Source organism: Bos indicus x Bos taurus, chromosome 26, assembly GCF_003369695.1.
Source record: "Bos indicus x Bos taurus breed Angus x Brahman F1 hybrid chromosome 26, Bos_hybrid_MaternalHap_v2.0, whole genome shotgun sequence".
Taxonomy (NCBI): domain Eukaryota; kingdom Metazoa; phylum Chordata; class Mammalia; order Artiodactyla; family Bovidae; genus Bos; species Bos indicus x Bos taurus.
In genome coordinates this window covers 33,630,902-33,651,806 of record NC_040101.1, presented here as the reverse complement: position 1 = coordinate 33,651,806, position 20,905 = coordinate 33,630,902, and the positions used below count along the sequence as shown (strand labels likewise).

The 20,905-nt window shown below is 48.0% G+C and overlaps 1 protein-coding gene across 3 annotated transcripts in view; it reads right to left on the bottom strand.

Moving 5' to 3' along the window:
- TLL2 (tolloid like 2) overlaps positions 1-20,905 on the bottom strand; it is a 147,089-nt gene extending 126,184 nt beyond the window's left edge. For all 3 annotated transcript variants that reach the window (XM_027528575.1, XM_027528572.1, XM_027528574.1), the window contains exon 1: positions 20,546-20,905. In XM_027528575.1, the coding sequence (XP_027384376.1) occupies positions 20,546-20,735 (190 nt within the window). In that variant the 5' untranslated portion in view covers positions 20,736-20,905. The remainder of the gene's footprint in view (positions 1-20,545) is intronic.

Below are 20,905 nucleotides of genomic sequence, written 5' to 3'. Positions count from 1 at the left end.
CTACCCTGGGAAGAGGGCGCTGGGAGGCTGCGTGTGACATTGAGCAGGCCACTTTTCCCTTTGGTGGGATTTGTTTCACTCATACAATGAGACAAGTGAACTAGCTCAGGGATTCTGGAGGCAGGGCCACAGACCACTGTGTTAGAAGTCTCTAAGGAGAGGGTTGATATGCAGATTCCCAGGCCCTGCCCACATTTATGGAATCAGAATCTCTAGGGACAGGGTCCAGGAATATGCGTGTTAAGTTCATATCCTGCCCAGCCCCACAGGGGACTCACTCACTGAAGTCTGGAGAGCAGTGGAGGTGATGTCTCCAGGTCCCTCTGGCTGTCATGTTGATTTCACTCCAATTTCTATTAGAGAAGCACAGGGCATCTACCCAGGACCTACTGTTTGTCCATCCCAATAATCTGCCACTCAGGAAGGACCTCTCTAATGCTCCACAAGACGGTCACCTAGAGGGGAGCAGAGACTCCCGGAAGAGTCTTCAGACCATTGGAAGAGCCTTCAGACCATTGGAATTCATCTCAGGGAACAGGCTGAGGTGGGGTGGAGGGGCCAGAGGCGGGGAGGGTAACAGGGAAATCCTACCCAGAGACACATTTAGTTCACGTCAAGTTTCCAGCAGAGGGATTTACCAGGTTTAAAGCAGTTTTCTGTGAATCTTTGTCAAGGGAGTGTATGTACAAACAAACAGGGAGGGTTTTTTTTTTTAGTGAAAAGTTAATCGGCTTAAAGTGTGCAACTAAATAAGCAAAGCTTACATGAAAGTGACCCACGGAGAAAGGACCTGATGGAAAGAAAGTTCTAGGAAATACAATATGGCCTCTATGTTCTTTTGTAGTTCCACGCCATAAATATTCATGGGGTGGTGTTAATGGGGTCCGCAGCTCTATGCAACCACAATAGTTTTTTTGTTTATTCTCAGGACCATGAACTTTGAAACCATGAACCTAAATTTCAGGACTCTGCATTCAGGCATGTTTGCAGAGCAGGAGGGAGAGGTTCAGGCTGGCAGAGGACAGAGGGGAGGAAACCAGAGGACCTGTGAATCATGCCTCCTGGATCTTTTGGTTGAGATTAAAAGAGAATCTGTTTAGTATGGGAGGCCTCTTGTCTCCAGGGTCTCCAGCTGCTCCAGCCTGGGGAAATAGCCTTCATAGGCATGGAGAACTTAGTTACTCAAGCATATGGTAGAGATGGGTGGGGAAAAGGAAACAGTTTAATTGGATCAAGCAGATTTGCTGCAGGTTCTACATGAACACACACACACATAAACAAGTTTGAATCATGGCATTTCTAAGATGGAGAGAGTTTAAAAGTCACCCAAGCAATGCCCTTGTTTTCCATATGAGGAAACTAAGATCCAGGAAGGTTAATTGACTTGCTTAAAATATCACATCTAGAAGCCACATCTGCTGACTATCAACCAGTGATGGCAAATATGAGACAAACATGCACCCCTCTTAGCCCCTCTATCCCAGGGCAATTATCCTTAGCTAATCACAGCCCTACTGCCCTGGACAGGAGGCCACAGCCTTCATATCCATCTCAACACAGTCTACAGACAGCCAGCACAAATGGATGGAGATGCCAGGTGAGTTGGGACCTATTTGCCATCTATGTCCTAAATCATGCTGGCAACGTCCATAACCCATTGGCCATTTGTTCCAGCCAAGAGTTTTCTATTCGAAGCCACTTACAGTCTGAACTCAGGGGTCTGAGCATGCACACCAGAAAAGCAGCAGGACCTGAGAATCCATAGAACTTCCTGTGTTAAAGGTCAATCATGAAAGAATGCTTAGCATCACTAATTATCAGAGAAATGCACATCAAAAATCACAAAACGGTATCCCTTCACACTTGTCAGAATGGCTATCATCAAAAAATCTACAAATAAGAAATGTTCGAGAAATGGGAACCCTTGACCATTGTTGGGAATGTAAATTGGTGCAGCCATTATGGAAAACAGTATGCAGGTTCCTTATAAGAACAAAAATAGAACTATCATGCATCCATGCATGCTAAGTTGCTTCAGTTGTGTCCGACTCTGTGCGACCCTATGGCTCATAGCCCGCCAAGCTCCTTTGTCCATGGGATTCTCTAGGCAAGAACATTGGAGTGGGTTGTCATGCCCTCCTCCAGAGGGTCTTCCTGACCCAGGGATCAAACCTACGTCTCTTAGGTCTCCTGTATTGGCAGGTGGGTTCTTTACCACTAGCGCAACCTGGGAAGCTCAGAACTACCATATGATCCAACAATTCCACTTCTGGGTGGAAATGAAAACACTAATTCAAAAAGGTGCGTGCATCACAATGTCTGTAGCAGTGCTGTTTTACAATAGCCAAGATATGGGAGCAACTCAAGTGCCTATCAACAGATGAGTGGATTAAGAAGATATTTCATTTTATACATATACAATGGAATAGTACTCAACCATAAAAAGAATGAAATACTGCCATTTGCAGCAATGTAGGTAGCCCCAGAGAATATTATGCTTAGTGAAATAAGTCAAAGACAGATACTATATGGTATCACTTACATTCGGAATCTAAAAAATAGTAGAAATGAATGTATGTACAAAACAGAAACAGACTCACAGACAGAGAAAACAAACTTGTGGTTACAAACAAGACCATTACAAAACAAACAGGGGAGAGGGAAGGACAAATGAGAGGTATAGGAATAACAAATGCTGCTGCTGCTGCTGCTAAGTCGCTTCAGTCGTGTCTGACTCTGTGCGACCCCATAGACGGCAGCCCACCAGGCTCCCCCGTCCCTGGGATTCTCCAGGCAAGAACACTGGAGTGGGTTGCCCTTTCCTTCTCCAATGCATGAAAGTGAAAAGTGAATGTGAAATCGCTCAGTTGTGTCAGACTCTTCGTGACCCCATGGACTGCAACCCACCAGGCTCCTCCGTCCATGGGATTTTCCAGGCAAGAGTACTGGAGTGGGGTGCCATTGACTTCTCTGAGGAATAACAGATACAAACTACTATATATAAAATAGGCAACAAGGATATACTGTATAGGATATGGAAATTTACCTATTATCTTGTAATAACCTATAATGAATATAATACGCAAAAAACTGAATCATTGTGCTGTAAACCTGAAACCAACACAATACTGTAAATCAACTATACTAAACAAAAATCTTTTTAAGGTCAGTCAGGACCTAGGAGAGCACCACAAACAGATGGGTACCACAGAGCAACTCCGCTCTGAAAGCTGATCCCATCTCAAAAGAACACCCAGTTTTGCTTTCTGCCTTGGTTGGCATCATCCTACTTTCCAGAGGAGCCAAGAAGCTACCTTGCTCAAGGCAGACATTACCTTCTGTCTTGCCTCTTTATCTATATTACCGTAAGTTTGCACCAATGCACTTTAGATCCATGTTCCAAGCAGGACTCACTTGGCTTAAGAAATACCTGCTCAGCTAATTCTCCAGAAAAAAAGATTCTCTACCCGTCTGGCATGAGCAGATAGGCCATATCTGCAAGGCTAGTTAAGTTTTACAGCTCCGAATCTATTTCACCTCACTTGTCTGTGCATGTGTGTGTGTGTGCTGTCCCTTCAGCTGTGTCTGGCTCTTTGAGACCCTATAGGCTACAGCATACCAGGCTCCTCTGTCCATGGGATTCTCCAGGCAAGAATACTGGAGTGGGTTGCCACTTCCTCCTCCAGGGGATCTTCCCAACACAGGGATCGAACCCCAGTCTCTTAGGTCTCCTGAACTGGCAGGTGGGCTCTTTACCACTGGGAAGCCCCTCACATGCCCACAGGTGACTTCTTGGACCCACAGGAAAAGGAGCCATGATCAATTAGTCATGTCTGCCACTGGCCTAAAAGAAGGAGTGGCATTGGAGGTGCCACACCTGGCCATTTACAAATGTATATTGTAAAGATACTAAAAACAGTTCCATCCACAGAAAAGAACACTTGCAGCAAGGCCTGAGCTCTGACTCAAGCTATCCTTTTCATACTTATTTCCACCCTCTCTGCCCTGCTCTGTGCCCAGGAAGGCAGAGCCTGTGGACTGCTTCCTCCACATCTCCCTGCTCTCTGGCTTCTGGTTGCATTCAATCAGGAGGACACCCTGGCTGATCAGAGTGAAGAGGGGAGAGAGCTGCAGGCATTTCTTCCCTGTTTTCTCCCTACTTTGGTGCCAGATTAAAACTACTATATATAAAATAGATAGGCAAGGAGGATACACCGTATAGCATAAGGAATTATACCCATTGTCTGATAGCTATCTATACTGGAATATAACCTGCAAAACAAACAAACAAACAAACAAGCCCTGAATCATTATGCTGTGTACGTGAAACTAACACAATAAGTGAAATCAGCTATACTTTAAGTGACTCAGGCACCTACCCTCCTGCACAGGAGCTGGAGCTCCTGTAACACAGCTCACTTCCCGTTTCTTCAGCCCCAGGGGAGACTTGGTAGTCTCTGGGTCCCTTGTGCTCTTCTCTGTTCCCTAACCCTGCCTCTGACAGTAGCCCCTTCGTGAAAATCTCTTCAGTTGAAACCTCTGGGGTAAAGTTTGTTTCCTGCTGCCATCTTATATCCTGTTCTAAGAAAGTCCTCCCATTATTTCCATGGCTAAATAGGAAGATGGCATTCTGACTGGTAAGGTGAATGGCTCGAAGAAGGCAATGGCAACCCACTCCAGTATTCTTGCCTAGAAAATGGATGGAGGAAATGAAAATGCTCCTCCTGCCATGGACGGAGGAGCCTGGTAGGCTGCAGTCCATGGGGTCGCTAAGAGTCGGACACGACTGAGCAACTTCACTTTCACTTTTCACTTTCATGCATTGGAGGAGGAAATGGCAACCCACTCCAGCGTTCTTGCCTGGAGAATCCCAGGAATGGCGGGGCCTGATGGGCTGCCGTCTATGGGGTTGCACAGAGTCGGACATGACTGAAGTGACAGCAGCAGCAGCAGCAGCAAGGTGAATGGCTACTTTAGCCTAAGATAACACTTCTTACTGCTTAATTCCAGCAGCAAAGGACTTACTGCGGTCTCACACCTGCTGTGTTCCCATAGCCTAAGCTCACATGGCCTCCAATAAGTCATGGAGAAAAGGGTGCAGTTTAGGTTCTAAAAGCCAGAGGGTTCCTGGACTCTAATTTTGCATCTTACGTGCCTGATTTCAGGACCAGGCATATCTCATAAGCCCTGATATCTCCACTGTGGAATGATCTCTTGTCGAGCTTTAAGTTACCAGTGCAATTAAGCAGGACTCATTCTGAAGACAAAAGCCACTGGAGAGCCTGAGCAGTGCAGAGAGTGGACAGATACACTAGGCGGAAAGTGAAGGGGACCTGGGGTCCACCTCCAGGCATGCCAGGAGCTACCATGTGACCTTGGACACATTACTGCCCTTCTAGGCCCTAAGGGTTTTCATAAGACAGAATAAATAATCTCAATGGTGACTTCCAACTCAAGCATTCTAAAAGATTTTACCCTAAGATCTCAGCTTGTGTGTCTAGTTAATGTTCACTAATGGTCATAAGCATATCATGATTTTGCCTAAATTTTCTTCATAAAGGTACAGCAAGTGTGGGCTCTAGTGGCAGAGGCTGTTTATTATCCACCAATTTTCTCGCTTCTTCCCTAAATAACACAACCTCTGATGTTCAGTTCCAGGCCTTCCAGAAGAAGTATTTCCCAGAATCCCATATAGCCACCTGTGGTCATGTGACTAACTTTCAACCAATGAGATGAAAACAGATGGCATCTCCTGGGAACCTTCTCTCGCATTCTTTGTCCTTTTTCTTTTCCATGCCTTCCATCTCCAGACTGTGTTTGTGATGGTTTTAGCTTGGGCTACTGTCATGGACCATGAAGGGCGTCAGCCTAGGGAGAGTGGAGGAGCAGACCCTGGGGGATTTCCTGGAGCAGAACCGCCATCCTGGTCATAGATAGCAGAACTCCCGACTTTGAAGTGAGAAAGCAACTTCTGGCTTGTTTAGGGCAGGGGTCTGGCTATCAATATATTGCTTATCAGCTCTAGATCCACCCTTGTTATGTTTTGTGCTAGATCCGAACCCTGAAAACGTTTTTTGTCAGTAGAGGGCACTAGAGGGACATGACAAGAGGAAGGGATTTCCTCGTTCTGGGGGGGTCTCATCTTTCTTGCTCCTATAAAGTGGTCACCAGCAGTGCTCAGGAGACCCACTGGCACCCAACCTTCAGAGTTTTGACCAAACTCCAAAGGGCAATTCCCCACTTGTCAGCCTTTTCCTGCAGTATCTCAACAAACTTCTCCAGCTGTCAGGGGGCCACAGCCACATCATTTCCTATTAAGTCACAGCCTGGGAGGGTTGTGGGGGCGGAGGGACCTCTTTCAAATATATTCCTTCCCTAATAATTGCTCCCTATATCTACCATCCCTGTTTTCTTTAAAGTTCTCTCTGCCTCTTTTAGTAGTCATCCCCTTTTGCGAGTTAATAATCCTTATATTAAATTTTTGAATTACTTCTGAAATTACCGATGTGGTTTCAGTCTCCCAACTGGATCCTGATGGCCACAGCCAATTAACATGGGTTCATTACTAGCAGTTCAACCTAATCTTAACTGACTGAGCCATGCAGTCATCGCCATGGAGCAAGTGAGTAATAAAGATGGGATAAGCTTTCTGCTTTTCAAAAATCTTCTCTCCAAAAATTATTTGCAACAAACATGACAGATAAAAGGTTGAAGTCTTAATCTTTCATGGTTCCTGCAAAATGTTTAAAAAATGACTATCTAATTAGAAAAATGAGCATAAACAGAAAGAAAAAAGAAAGTCCATAAATAAGGAGGGGAAAAGCCCATAAATAGGAAATGCACACAGAAAAATAAATACAAATGACCAAAATATATTTTCAAAGTCTTAAAATTATTTGAAAAAGAAATACAATTATAATATAAATGCAAATTGAAAAAAATGTAAATTATTTTTCTCTTATCAAATCTACAAAGACTTTAAAACCTAGAATATAAAAATGTTAATGTTAATCTTGAGATACAAAGAGTAAAAAATATATATATATATAATTTGAAGGGCAATTTGAAAATAAGAGTCAGAAGCCCTAAAAGATCTATACTTTTGACCCAGCAATTCAATGGGTAGAATTTTTTCTGAGAAAATAATTTAAAACATACACATAAATCAGGCAATAAGGATAACTCCAGCATGATTATTTACAAAAGCAAAAGAAAAGACTGGGAAAAAAATCTGTATGTCCAACAACAGGGGATTGATTAAATTAAATATGGTGCTGCTGCTGCTGCCGCCGCCGCTAAGTGCATCTATACGAAACAACTTAAAATAGATGCTATACGAGTACATTTATTACCTAAGCATCTTTATTGTCACGGAAGAAGGTTCATGGTACTAAGGGAAAGTGAAATACAAGCAGTCCAAAACAATATATGTAGCATGCATGGAAAACCTTTGGGAGACTATACAGCAAATATTAACAACAGTGACTCCTAGGCAATGGAATTGCCTGAAGTTTTTACTCTTGCTGGCTCTCTCTATATTTTCTAAATGTTCTCCAGTGGATGTGTATTTGCTGTATAATTAAGAAAACTGTTTTATGTTAAAAATATATATATAATTTCCCTTTCCTGCCCATCTCAAGAGCACCCCAAAGCTTGCTGAGCATCTCTGGATGAACTCATTTATGTTTCACTCGTCTTTGAGGCAGAACTCAGCTTGGGACCTGTCCTACACACAGAGCCACGATCTCTCCCCCACCTTCCCTTCCTTTCCATTCCTGGGGCCCAAGTCTGTACTCCATGCTCCCAAGCCTAGAACTCCTGGTGGTCCTCCTATTTCCTGCTTCTACAGATCCTAAACATCACTTGTCTTACAAGGGTTGTCTGCTTAAAACACATCAATAGCTCCCCCTTGCTTAAGGGGCATGTTTTAAATGTCTCAGGTTGACTTCACTGTTTCTAACCTCTTTCAATCTTGTCACTAGTATCCAGCAGAGTAAGCCAGGTAATGCCACAGCTCCAGGAAACTTCAAAGCATTCCTGCTACCTAGTCTTGACTCATAATGTTTATTTTACCTGAAATGCTTTCCCCTGAATCCCCCCCTTTTTTTTTTTAATCCCATCCATTCTTCCAGGCCAAACTCAGGGCTCATCACCTCCCTTACCAGAAGCCTTCCTTGATTGTCTTACAGTGACTGCTACCTTTTCCAAATCTCTATGGTATCGCATTTGCTCAGTTTTTCATTTGGCAATTATTGGTTGAGCACTCATCATGTGCCAAGCACTGCACTGGTAAGTGGGGAACCAAACGAGTCTCCTCCTTGAAGTTCATTGTCTGATATGGAGACAGACACTGAGCAGATAAAGTCACTCCAATGACCATACCTAGTTACTGATTGTAAAACCTGTGGTACAAGGGAAAAAAAGGTGATGAGAGATTTAAGAGAAGGGACATGATTGAGATCAGGCCTGGGAAGGCATTAGGGGGAAAGGACACCTAAATCGAGGGTCCTAAACAGACTGGGAGACCAGGGGGCAGCAGGGAGGTGGGTGCAGGTACCATCACAGTAGCCCACGTGGGAGTCAGTGGGGTTCAGATCAAACGGGGGCAGTAAAGAGGGAGAGAAGTGGATGGGCTGAAATTTGGAAACAGAATTGGCAGGACTTGGGTGGGACCGCCTGAGAGAAGCAGGGAGAGACCGATATCCAGGATGGGCATCACCACCAGGTGCCACCACGGGGCCCAGACCCCAGCAAGCCATGGTTGAGCCCAGGGGGAGAGGACGGTGAACCAGTGCCGGCTCAGCGCGAAGGAGAATTGACCCAGGCATGAGATAATAAAGAGTCAGGGAGGAAGGTAGCCTGCTCCTGTGGGAAACTGGCTCAGGCAGGACTCATATCAACTCAAGGCCAGAAACCCAAGTGGGAGGAAGGAGAGGAGGCTCAGTGCAAATTGCAGGATGAGCCACGAGATAAGTGGCCCAGCTGGCGGAGCGGGCAAAGACTCAGGGCTGAACATCAACACTCAAGCGCCCGCGCAGGCGAGCTTGAGAATATTTATTGGTAATTGACAGAAGTGGTTAGAGGGTGGCGTGATCACGGATAGGTCTGTAACCAATCAGCAGGAAAGCTCAGTTCCTGTTGCTATGTTTGCATCCAGGCAGAACTGTATTACGAGCGGGCTAAGAGGACACCATGAGAAACCTGCTTCTATGCATTTGGTTTATCTGTTATCCGCTCCCTGCTTCATGGATGAGAGCAAGCGAGCTGTGGAGCAATAAATTATCATTTGCCGCACACTCTGGATCCCAAGAGAACTCTCTGCAGAGGGAGAGATAAGCCTGCACAGGCCACAGAGAGATTATCACTTATAGGGAAATTCTTAAATGGGGAACAATATTTGCAATCATAATAGCAAAGAGAAGAGCTAACAATTAATGACCACTTGCTAAACACTTTTTGTTCACTACCTCATTCGATCTGCAAACAAATCTAGTTGACGGGTTTTCATATCATTTTCCCAATAAGGAAACCGAAGCTCAGAGAGGTTAAGAAACTTAGTCAAAGCCACACAAGCAATGAGGACATAGGCAGGCTTTAGGCCACGGGCTGCCTGATGCCAAAAGTAGTCTCTTATACAGGATATTTCATTGCTCTGCTCCGCCACCCAGGCTGCCACTCAACCAGAGCCTCTTTGGAAATCATGGGCCATCGAAGTCCTCTCCTTCTGGGGAGGGGTGAGTGGCTGGACCCATTGTCCTCAACTGACCTGACCCCCAGGCACTTATCTGGGCCTGGTAGGAAAGGGATGGGGCAACAGAGAGGATGAAAGATACATTTCAACACCCTGTATTATTCATTTATTCTTCCCTCTGCTTTGGGACTAAGAATACTTTGAAGGCCAGAACTGTCTCATCCTTGTTGGGTTGTTAGCCAAGGACAGAGAAGAGGGTAGGGAGAAGGTGGAGGGTTATGGTGCTCTGGGGAACAAGTGGAAAATATGACCATCAGAATGAGCAGTGAGAGATGCTTGTTGATTTGGGGTGGGGGAACCAGGAGAAGGGAAGCTGTTCCAGGGTTGTAGAGACCATGGTTTCAAGGGGAGAACAGGTGTTTGCAGTGTTCGTCTCACAGATTACAAGTTCAGTGTCCTGTGTGGGTCCTAGCATTTTGCCCAGCATTCTCTGGGCAGACACCTATCCTGCAATACCCACAAGATCGTAAGATCTCGGAGCACCTCTCATGAGTGCCTGGATCATCTCCTGGCTCTTTGAAAGACCACTGGAGAAAGTGGAAGGAAAAGAGCTTTATAAACAATGCTAAGGCAATGCTGTAACCACTCTGGGGGTTAATGCTGTTATTCTTCCTCTTGAAAAACAGAGTGAAGGGTGAGAAGGCAAAGGTTTGGAGCCCAGTGGAGTTACAGCCTCTATTTAGATTGCTCGACCATGTGTGCCAGAAGGATGTGCACTGCCATCGAATGCAATGTGAGCCCAAATCCAGCTTGCATCTTGGCTATTTGGACCCTGGAGGAATGCTTTCGGAAAGACGAGTAGCTGGGAGAACCACGGACTGAACGGAGGCTCAGATTAACACCAATCACACATCTCTAGTCAAGGGCTGGCTTCTAGAGTGAGACCTGGACATCTGTTTGGCTTGCTGCACAGGGAACTACCTCCCAACCCAGCCAAACGTCAAGGAAGCCAATGAGAGCCATCGAAGGTTTGTTTATAGGGCAAGGTCTGGATATAGAATTACTGCCATCAGCATCATTAGGAAACATAAAACTCTGAAATCATCATCTGCTCCAGTTGTTTCCTGCTCTTTGAAAACTTGCTGGATTTCTATGGAATGATAATAATAAAAACAATAATATTTATTGAATATTAAATATTCAGTTTACCATGTTCCAAGTACTGTTCTAAGTGCTTTATCTATATTAACTCATCTAACCCTTATAATCACCCTCTGTGGTAGGTATTAGTAATCACATTTTATGGGTGAAGAAATGGAGACCCAGAAAGCTTAAGCAGCTCGCTTAGGGTCCCAAAGTCATTTAGTGCAAGAGCTGGGATCTGAACCCAGGCGATTTGTCTCCAGAGTCGGCTCACTTCTCAGAGCTCTCAAGAGGAATAGAAAGTGATGTGGTTCATGTAATTCAATTTAATGCGCATGACAGGTGTTTCGGAGGCCACAAAATGATAGCAATATTGAGTGCTTCTATTTGCTAAGCACAGTATCAACTGCCTTTCATTCAACAACTGCCTGTGCAATAGGAGTTTCTATTAACTGCATTATGTAGAAGAGGAAACTGAGGCTTTACAGCTGCAGGACTTGCTCAAGCTCTCACAGCTAGTAAGTGACAGAGCTGAAAAGGGAAATACAAGTCAGCCTGACTCCGAAGCTTGGGTACCAAAGCAACAGGCTAGGTGGTCAAACATCAGGCGAGGAGCCAGGTGCTCAAACAACCACAACCCAGGATGGGGAGAACCCCGAGAGTGGCAGGAAAAGCAGTGGTAAGGGGAGGTCCAGGTCTGACGGGAGGCGCTGCCTGGTGGGGGGCTGCTGCCCGTCTGCACTCGGCTTCCATCAGGAGCATCTTCCCGCTGAGGAGGCCATGCCCAGGAGCTCCTGGGACAGTTCTGAGGTCTGATTGGCAGTTAGCTCCTTAGCACCCAGGACCTAGCCCTGCAGGTGCCAGGCACCCTGCAGATGGAAGGCTGTTGTGATGGCTCCTCCTTTCCTCTCTCTATGCTGGACAGAGGAATAAAGGACACTCCCCCACACACATGCCACCCCCAGCAGAGGCTGCAAGATGCTGACTACAGCATCACTGGGCAGGAGAAAGATGGAAACACGGGTCCCACTGACGTGAGAGTTGGGGACACTCTTGGAGTTTTCTGCCTCCACTGTTGAGCTCTACCTACAGAGCCAGCATCATAAGTCAGATCAGATCAGATCAGTCGCTCAGTCGTGTCCGACTCTTTGTGACCCCATGAATCGCAGCACACCAGGCCTCCCTGTCCATCACCAACTCCCAGAGTTCACTCAGACTCACGTCCACCGAGTCAGTGATGCCATCCAGCCATCTCATCCTCTGTCATCCCCTTCTCCTCTTGCCCCCAATCCCTCCCAGCATCAGTCTTTTCCAATGAGTCAACTCTTCGCATGAGGTGGCCAAAGTACTGGATTTTGAGCTTTAGCATCAGTCCTTCCAAAGAAATCCCAGGGCTGATCTCCTTCAGAATGGACTGGTTGGATCTCCTTGCAGTCCAAGGGACTCCCAAGAGTCTTCTCCAACACCACAGTTTAAAAGCATCAATTCTTCGGCACTCAGCCTTCTTCACAGTCCAACTCTCACATCCATACATGACCACAGGAAAAACCATAGCCTTGACTAGACGAACCTTTGTTGGCAAAGTAATGTCTCTGCTTTTGAATATGCTATTTAGGTTGGTCATAACTTTCCTTCCAAGGAGTAAGCGTCTTTTAATTTCATGGCTGCAGTCACCATCTGCAGTGATTTTGGAGCCCCCAAAAATAAAGTCTGATACTGTTTCCACTGTTTCCCCATCTATTTTCCATGAAGTGATGGGACCGGATACCATGATCTTCGTTTTCTGAATGTTGAGCTGTAAGCCAACTTTTTCACTCTCCACTTTCACTTTCATCAAGAGGCTTTTGAGTTCCTCTTCACTTTCTGCCATAAGGGTGGTGTCATCTGCATATCTGAGGTTATTGATATTTCTCCCGGCAATCTTGATTCCAGCTTGTGCTTCTTCCAGTCCAGCGTTTCTCATGATGTACTCTGCATATAAGCTGAATAAACAGGGTGACAATATACAGCCTTGACGTACTCCTTTTCCTATTTGGAACCAGTCTGATGTTCCATGTCCAGTTCTAACTGTTGCTTCCTGACCTGCATACAAACTTCTCAAGAGGCAGATCAGGTGGTCTGGTATTCCCATCTCTTTCAGAATTTTCCACAGTTTATTGTGACCCACACAGTCAAAGGCTTTGGCATAGTCAATAAAGCAGAAAGAGATGTTTTTCTGGAACTCTCTTGCTTTTTCCATGATCCAGCGGATGTTGGCGATTTGATCTCTGGTTCCTCTGCCTTTTCTAAAACCAGCTTGAACATCTGGAAGTTCACGGTTCACATATTGCTGAAGCCTGGCTTGGAGAATTTTGAGCATTACTTTACTAGTGTGTGAGATGAGTGCAATTGTGTGGTAGTTTGAGCATTCTTTGGCATTGCCTTTCTTTGGGGTCGGAATGAAAACTGACCTTTTCCAGTCCTGTGGCCACTGCTGAGTTTTCCAAATTTGCTGGCATATGGAGTGCAGCACTTTCACAGCATCATCTTTCAGGATTTAGAATAGCTCAACTGGAATTCTATCACCTCCACTAGCTTTGTTTGTAGTGATGCTTTCTAAGGCCCACTTGACTTCACATTCCAGGATGTCTGGCTCTAGGTCAGTGATCACATCGTGATTATCTGGGTCGTGAAGATCTTTTTTGTATAGTTATTTTGTGTATTCTTGCCACCTCTTCTTAATATCTTCTGCTTCTGTTAGGTCCATACCGTTTCTGTCCTTTATCAAGCCCATCTTTGCATGAAATGTTCCTTTGGTATCTCTGATTTTCTTGAAGAGATCTCTAGTCTTCCCCATTCTGTTGTTTTCCTCTATTTCTTTGCATTGATCGCTGAAGAAGGCTTTCTTATCTCTTCTTGCTATTCTTTGGAACTCTGCATTCAGATGTTTATATCTTTCCTTTTCAAAGGAGCACCAATGTTGGGCAGAAGGTCTCGGCCTGAGGGTGTGTCTCCAGATGCAAAATGGATCTGGACAGTCCCAGCTGTTTGTCTGCTCTGGGGCCTGGACTGGAGGTCAATGGGGTGGTGTCCTTGCTATCTTTCAGCTCTCGGAACATCCTCGCCCAAAAGGGGCTGATGCCTTCCCCTCTGACCTCCCCTCCCCCAGATGCTGTGCCCTAGCCTGAGTCATGGCCCTGGCTGGGACCTCTTGGCTCTGTTGGGCACCTGAAGGCCACCTGTTCTCTACCGGCTCGGTTAGCTGAATCCTCAGCGTGGGCAGCTGTGTCTCTCTGCAGAAGCCAAAACAGTGTGTTTCCTACCCTAGCTCTGCCTTGGCCCATCCTCAACTTTTTCCTAAAATTCACCCTTCACTTACTTTTGAGATGCTGTTTGCCAATAATTATCAGATCTGAATTTAAGAATCTCTAACTAACTCTACTACATGAAATCACTTGTTCACATATCACAAAAATTCAAATTCCTCTGGAGTGTTTCACCACAAGTTCAGGAAGTACTTGGGAGCACCTGCTCTGTGCTCTAGGGACATGCATACCCATTCCTGAACTCTTGCCTTGTCCAGAAACAGTGCTGAACACGTGACAAACACTGCATCACTCAATCCCTGGCAACCCTGAGAAATGAATATTTACAGTCTTCTCAAGGGAGGAAATTGAGGCTCAGAGAAGCTAATTTTCTAAAGGTCACAAAGCCTTCCACCGGCAGCAGATTTTGCACCCCAGTCCATCAACTGTCAAAGCCAGGGCTCTTAACCACCTCATGCCCTGCCCTGGGGCACTTTAGGGGTAAAAAATTGGAAACTAAGGTGGACTAGATGCAGCTCCTGCCTGGAGAAGAGGGAAAGATCAACATTTCATTTCCATGCAGCTCTGGAATATTTTGACTCCATCAAATCAGCACCTGCCTGAATCAGCAAGGACAGCAAGACAAGCAGGGATAAAAGCAAAGTTGTAAAACTGCCAGCTGCCCTCACCTGGGTGTGGCCACCTGGGGAAAGACAAGGCGCCAGGGAGATGGTGGGCACCAGGGAGATGGTGGGCACCAGGGAGATGGTCCCGCACTAGGGACAGGCTATGCCAGGGAGACAGGCTTCTAGGAGGCACCACGGGAACCTCACACCTGTGCTTAAGAATCTGGGGTGCGTGCCCCTGCCACGAAGGAAGGGAACCCTGGGAGTGCTGCCCAGGACTCCACTCTCCACCTGGAGCTCTCTCAGGAGGGGCTGCTGCCCATCCGGCTGGCTCCGCTTCCCTTTCCAGGCTGACAGCAAGCTTGGAGGGTCCTTCAGCCGCGGACCCAGGCCACACAGGGCCAGGCAGAATCATCCTTCCCTCATTCAATGAATATTGACAAGTACCTGCGATGTGCTGCGGGGCTCTGGGCTTACAGCAGTGACCGAGGCGGACAACCATCACTGGCCTCACACAGTCTGACATTCCAGCCTCACATCAGCAAGTGAGGGCTTGCAGGTAGGAGCTGCCCCAGAGAGGGCCATCTTAAAGAGGGCTCTGGTGACCCCCAAATGAGGAACTGAATGTAAGGTCACTGTCTCTGGGAGAGAATGACAAGACGGAGTGGGGCCCCAAATTCCAGGCAGAAGTCAGGTCTCAAAGTGTGAGGAAGGCCTGCAAACTTGCTCCTGGGAAATGAATTAGTTCCCAGGCCAGGCTCCTTACCCCAGCTCTGCTGCCATTAGCCGTCAGGGACTGCTGACTGTATTTATTCATGGAGGAATATATATGTTTATCATATGTGAAGGCCTGGCATTTATTAAGCCACCAACTGAAAAGTAAAGCTGGCTGTCAACTTTACTTTTATGAACCCAAAAGGCTATGCAGCACTTTACAGTTTACAAGGTATTTGCATATTGTTTCAGCCTTAGGTAGACACTGCTGGTGACCTGAGTCCCAGATCCTCAGTCCCATGCATCCGCTGCACGGCTTCCCACTTTTCTACTTGAGAACTTTTTCTGAATCTAGAGCCCATGGCAACCATATACAGAAGGGCAGGGAAGTTCATGCCTCAAGGAGTGTCACATTCTCCCAAACTGGCAGCAACAACATCCTCCATTCCACATGCTCTTTTTTTTTTTTAAGGTGTTTTATATATTTATTTATCGATTTAGACTGTGTTGGGTTCTTCTCTGCAGTGTACCCGCTTCTCTAGTTGCTACACGCAGGCTCTAGAGCACACCTGGGCTCAGTATCTGTGGAGTATGTGCTTAGTTGCAGTATGTGGGATCCTAGTTCACCAATCAGGGCTTGAACTCGGACCCCCCCCGCGTTGGGAGCATGGAGTCTTAGCCACTGGACCACCAGGGAAGTCACTCCACATGTTCTTTTAACAATGTGACTTTAACACTCCTCCCCTGGATAGGTGGGCTATGTTCATGTCCCTTGAACCTGGGAGAGCTTGTAACCATGGCAGAAGAGATGTTACGTAGCTCCCGAGGCAAGGTCATGAGGAAATACAGAGGCCATCTGGTTCCCTTGGGATGCATGCACCTAGAATCCAGTTGCTGTGCTGTGAGGAAGCCTAACCAGCCCACATGGAGAGACCACACAGAGAGGCCACCTGCAGGTTCTGGCCAACAGTTCAACTGAGGCCCTGGGCAATAGCCAGCCTCAGCTGCCAGATGTGAGAGAACCAGTGAGCCTCCAATGATGCCAGCTCCCAGCTGTCAAGTCACCCTCAGCCTGCACGCCTACCCAGCAGAGGCTCAGACACTGTGGAGCAGAGGCAGATCATTTCTGCTGTGCCCTTTCCAAACTCCGTATCTACAGACTCACCTACAGAGTCAAATGGCGCTTGTTCCATACTACAGAGTTTGGGTGGTTTTTCACACAGGGATAGAAGCTGGAAAAGGGAGCAAACAACGAAGAACAGCAGCTTTTGTATAAATGTTCCAGCCTCCTGTTTCCTGGGCAGATAATTCTGGGAGGACTTATGGAAGGGCTAGGTGGGAACACGGCTAGGTGGGAACACGGCCCTATTAACTTAAGGCAGTTACCTAGATTCCTCTTCCTTCATTGGATTTCCTCTTTCCTGGTCATACGTGCCCTGCTCCCTCACCCTGCTGCTTGGGATCACCTCCTAAACAATCTATCGACACAGAAGTCCTGCCTGAGACCCTGCCCTCTCAGAAATACAGCTACAACTAGCCTTATGTCTGCCCTAGAAGCAGTTTTGTCCCCATCCCCATTTTGCAGATGAGAAAACTGAGGCACAGAGAGGTGAAGGACTTGCTCCAGGCTGTAGGAAGAGTAAGAGGCAGGGTCAGGATAAGGATCCAGGCCTCTGGCTCTGGGTGCAGCTAAGGAATTATGAGTGAGGGCAAGCAGGCTGGAGAAGCTCTCAGAAGCTTTGCAGAAGTTGTTCTCAGGGACATGGTGGTTGAAAGGATGTCTTGAAATTTACTCAGTCGAACTCTTGACCTCATTTGCAGCGTCAGATGAAAAGCAAACAGCACACCCATGGGCCACCAGACAGAGACCACACCCATGAAGCCCCACACATCTTACCAGCCCCAGGTCAGGAGCACTTTTCAGGTCCACTCCTATTTCAAGATCATATGATTCGAAAGCATTCCTTTTTACAGCATTAAATAGATTGGTTTTAAAAAATATATTTATTTATTTGTTCGATTATAGGTATGTGGGATCTTAGTTCCCTGATCAGGGATTGAACCTGAATTTCCTGCATTGGAAGATGGATTCTTAACCACCGGACCACCAGTGAAGTTCCTCAATTAGATTGTCTATTAGTAAATTTAAATTTCACAATTCAAAACGTACTCCAAAGATCAGCATGAAGATGTTCTTTCAACAAGTTTCTAGGAAATCTGTTTATTAAGTACTTCACTATAAGTCAGGTACTGTCCTAAGCACACTAACCTAGTAGGAATGAGGAAACTAAGGCACAGAGAAATCAAGTGACTTGCCCAAGGTCACACAGTTTGTAAATGACAGAGTAAATAGTAAAATGAGCAAATGGTAAAAGTGTAAATGACAGAACACTGACCAGTTTGGTCAGCCTCTGAGAGCCCGAGCTGGAAGCAAAGGTCATCGAACCATACGGAAAGAAGGAGCCAGGGGCACAAACTCAAGGGCTCGCAAGGTGTGAACGGGGCTGATGTGGACTAAGGGAGCCAGCTCCCTGGACCTGGCAGTCTGCCACCCTAACTAGTCCAACAGTTTCACTCTATGGATGAGGAACTAAGACCCAGAGAGGAACATGCCAAGGAACACAGCTCCTGAGAGGCTAGGAACAGACCCCAGACTCTCTGTCTGCACTCTGCATCCTCCACAAAATGGAGACCCCTGGCTCAAGAAGGGCAAGTGGGAGGTGTTTCAGATTTGAAGACCCAAGGCAGGTCCTAGGCAAGGGGCTCTAGCCAAGAGGAGTCAGGGGTTAGCATGTGACTGGGATAGGAGGACAGGCTACCCTTTAAGGTTTGGTTTGAATATAAAACCAGCAAAGGCAGTGTTCTTCACAAGCCGAGAGGCACGTCCTTTCACTGAGATGCCAGTCCTTGGTGAACTGCTTATTGTCCTTAGAAGGCTGTTCCCTTGCTCAGGGAATTTCCAGAAGTCTGAGCCTATTGATGTCTCCCTTGCCATCGCCCTCTTCTGGACACTCTTAGCATTGGCATGGATGAGGGAGAGGTCAGGGGGTTGGGAGGATGGACGACCGCTGTCGAGGATGCTCAGAGCTGGCTGAAACCCTACACCTACTTTTCCAGCCCTGCCCGCCCTTCCCATCCCATCTGGGAAGAGTCGCAGAACATGCATGCCCTGGTTATCTAGCAATTTCTCCAAAATTATTGGAGAAAAATGAGGCCCCAAGCTGCCTTAGTGTTATTCCACAAAGCTGAGATCAGCAACTGGAGAGCTCCCAGACAAGATCTATATCTCTTTCACCCAGATTCACAGGGCCCAGATGAGCACTCAGCGTCCTAGAGGAGCTCGATACATTCTCTGGCACACTGACTGCTACCCCAGTCCAGGCCCACACTGCCTCCCACAGGCCCCTGGTTCACATCCAGTAAAATCCAGGTTCTGACAGGTGCAGGTGATGGCCGATGGCTGATCTACTCCATTTAGCCCCCATCCCAGTTTTGTATCCTCAGTGTCCTTCTTCTCAGGCAAGGCCACCATTCAGTGCTCCAGAGGCTCTTCAAGCCTGGTTGGGACCTAGGTCCAGTGAGGAACCGAGACACCTCTGTCAGGACATGCTACCTGTGGATTTTCTCTCAAATTACCCAGGGATCAACTCTTTGTCCTCCTTCCTAACTCAGAAACCCCACAAGGTACAGCAGTGGACTATTATTCTGGAGAAATCTTCCTTCAGGGTAAGCCCAGGCCCTCAAGCCTGGTTTGATCGGCACCCTCCACAAGATTCTCACACTCTCCTAGGTTCTCTGGCCTCGGAGTAACCTGGTCTGCCCCAGATTTCACCGACTTCTGACCTGTCCAACTCAGAGCCTAGACTACACTGGCCGCAGTAACAACACCACAAGCAGTGTCTTCATCATTATTCCATGTGCAGAGAATTTCCCCATAAATTATCTGAATCCTCCGACAATTATTACTTCCCCAGTGCAGAAGAGAAAACTGAGCCTACTAGAGGGAGACTGAGCCTCTTCAGGGAGTGAGGGAACGGGGCCCACACTGGCTCACGGCACGCCCTCATTCAACAGAAGTAAAGCACCTTGCCCTTCTGCGCGTGGAGGATGCGAGCTTCCTTCGGTCCGCTCGTCTCTGCGGGCCGCCCACAGAACCAGCCGGACCCTGCCCACAGATAAACACCGCTACCCGCGGCCCCGGGCCAGGAGCTGCTCGGCGGGCTTCAGACGAACCCTCTCGGGAGTATGAGCACCCCTTGGGGAGTGTGAGCACCCCTCGGTTCCAGCTGGGAACTGCCCCAGACCCAAGGCTTTCTTTGGAACATGCGCTCGGGCTTTGCAGCGGCTGAAACCGCTACCCTTGGGACACACGAGCCCCTAGGGGGAAACAAGCTGCAGAGCCCGGGCTGCGATTAGCGCCAGAAACACCCGCGCGTCCCGGGGCGCGGCTTCCTGTCCGGATTAGAACACCTGACGGCTTCCATCTCTGCCCGCCCAGGACGACCCCCAGCCGCGACCACAGAACAGGCTACGCGGAAGTCTGCAGCAACTCGAGTCATGCTCATTCTCCATCGGCTATCGCTTTCCTTTTGCCCGCTGTGAAGCTTTTCCCTTTTTAAACTCTCTTCCCAAGAGTAACCACAAGATCTTGGGAAACTTTGCGTGAAACTTACAAATGTCATGAAATCGGAACCAGAGACTCCGTCTAAGCCTGGGAACGCTGCGCCCAGCCCTGTTCCCTCCCCTCTGCTCCAGCTCAGCGCGTCTGGCGGTGGCCCGTGCTGACCACCTGGCTGTCAGGAGACCCCGGGACCCGCCCCAGCTCCTGGGCGCCCTCTCGGCCTCGGACACTTTGGGAACATTCCCGCGGCCGCCACCCGGTGCGCGCCGCACACCAGGGGCCAGGACGTCCCAGCCGGAGAGGTATTTAAGCAGTCCCTCTGGGGCATTGTTTTCCCGGGGAGTCCGGAGAACTCAGCGGAGGGGAAGGGTGACCCGCCCCCACAGACTGCCGCGCTGGCTTGCCCACTACCTCGTTTGCATTTCAAAGGCAAACTTGTGCCGGACTTCCCGGCGGCAGCACCTACCGGCTTTGCACGGGTCATGGTAATGCTCCAGCTGCTGCTCCGCGCTCTCCTCGCCTTCCAGCGCCGAGGAGTCCCAGGTGGCGTCCGAGCGCTCCCCGAGCCCCCCGGCGTCGCGGGGCAGCGGCAGCAGCAGTAGCAGGAGAGGCAGCAGCAATGGCACAAGGGCCCCGAGCGCAGTCACACGGGGCATGGTTGCGAGCGGCCGGCCAAGACCAAGGGACCTGAGTGCACCAAAAGCTGGACTCTCGGGCGAGGGACCGCGTACAGAATCGGGTCGGCGGCAACCGGTCACGGCGATTACGCGCGGCTGCCGGGCATGGCTCGGGCGCGGAACCCCCAGAGCGCGGCGTCCCGGTCCGC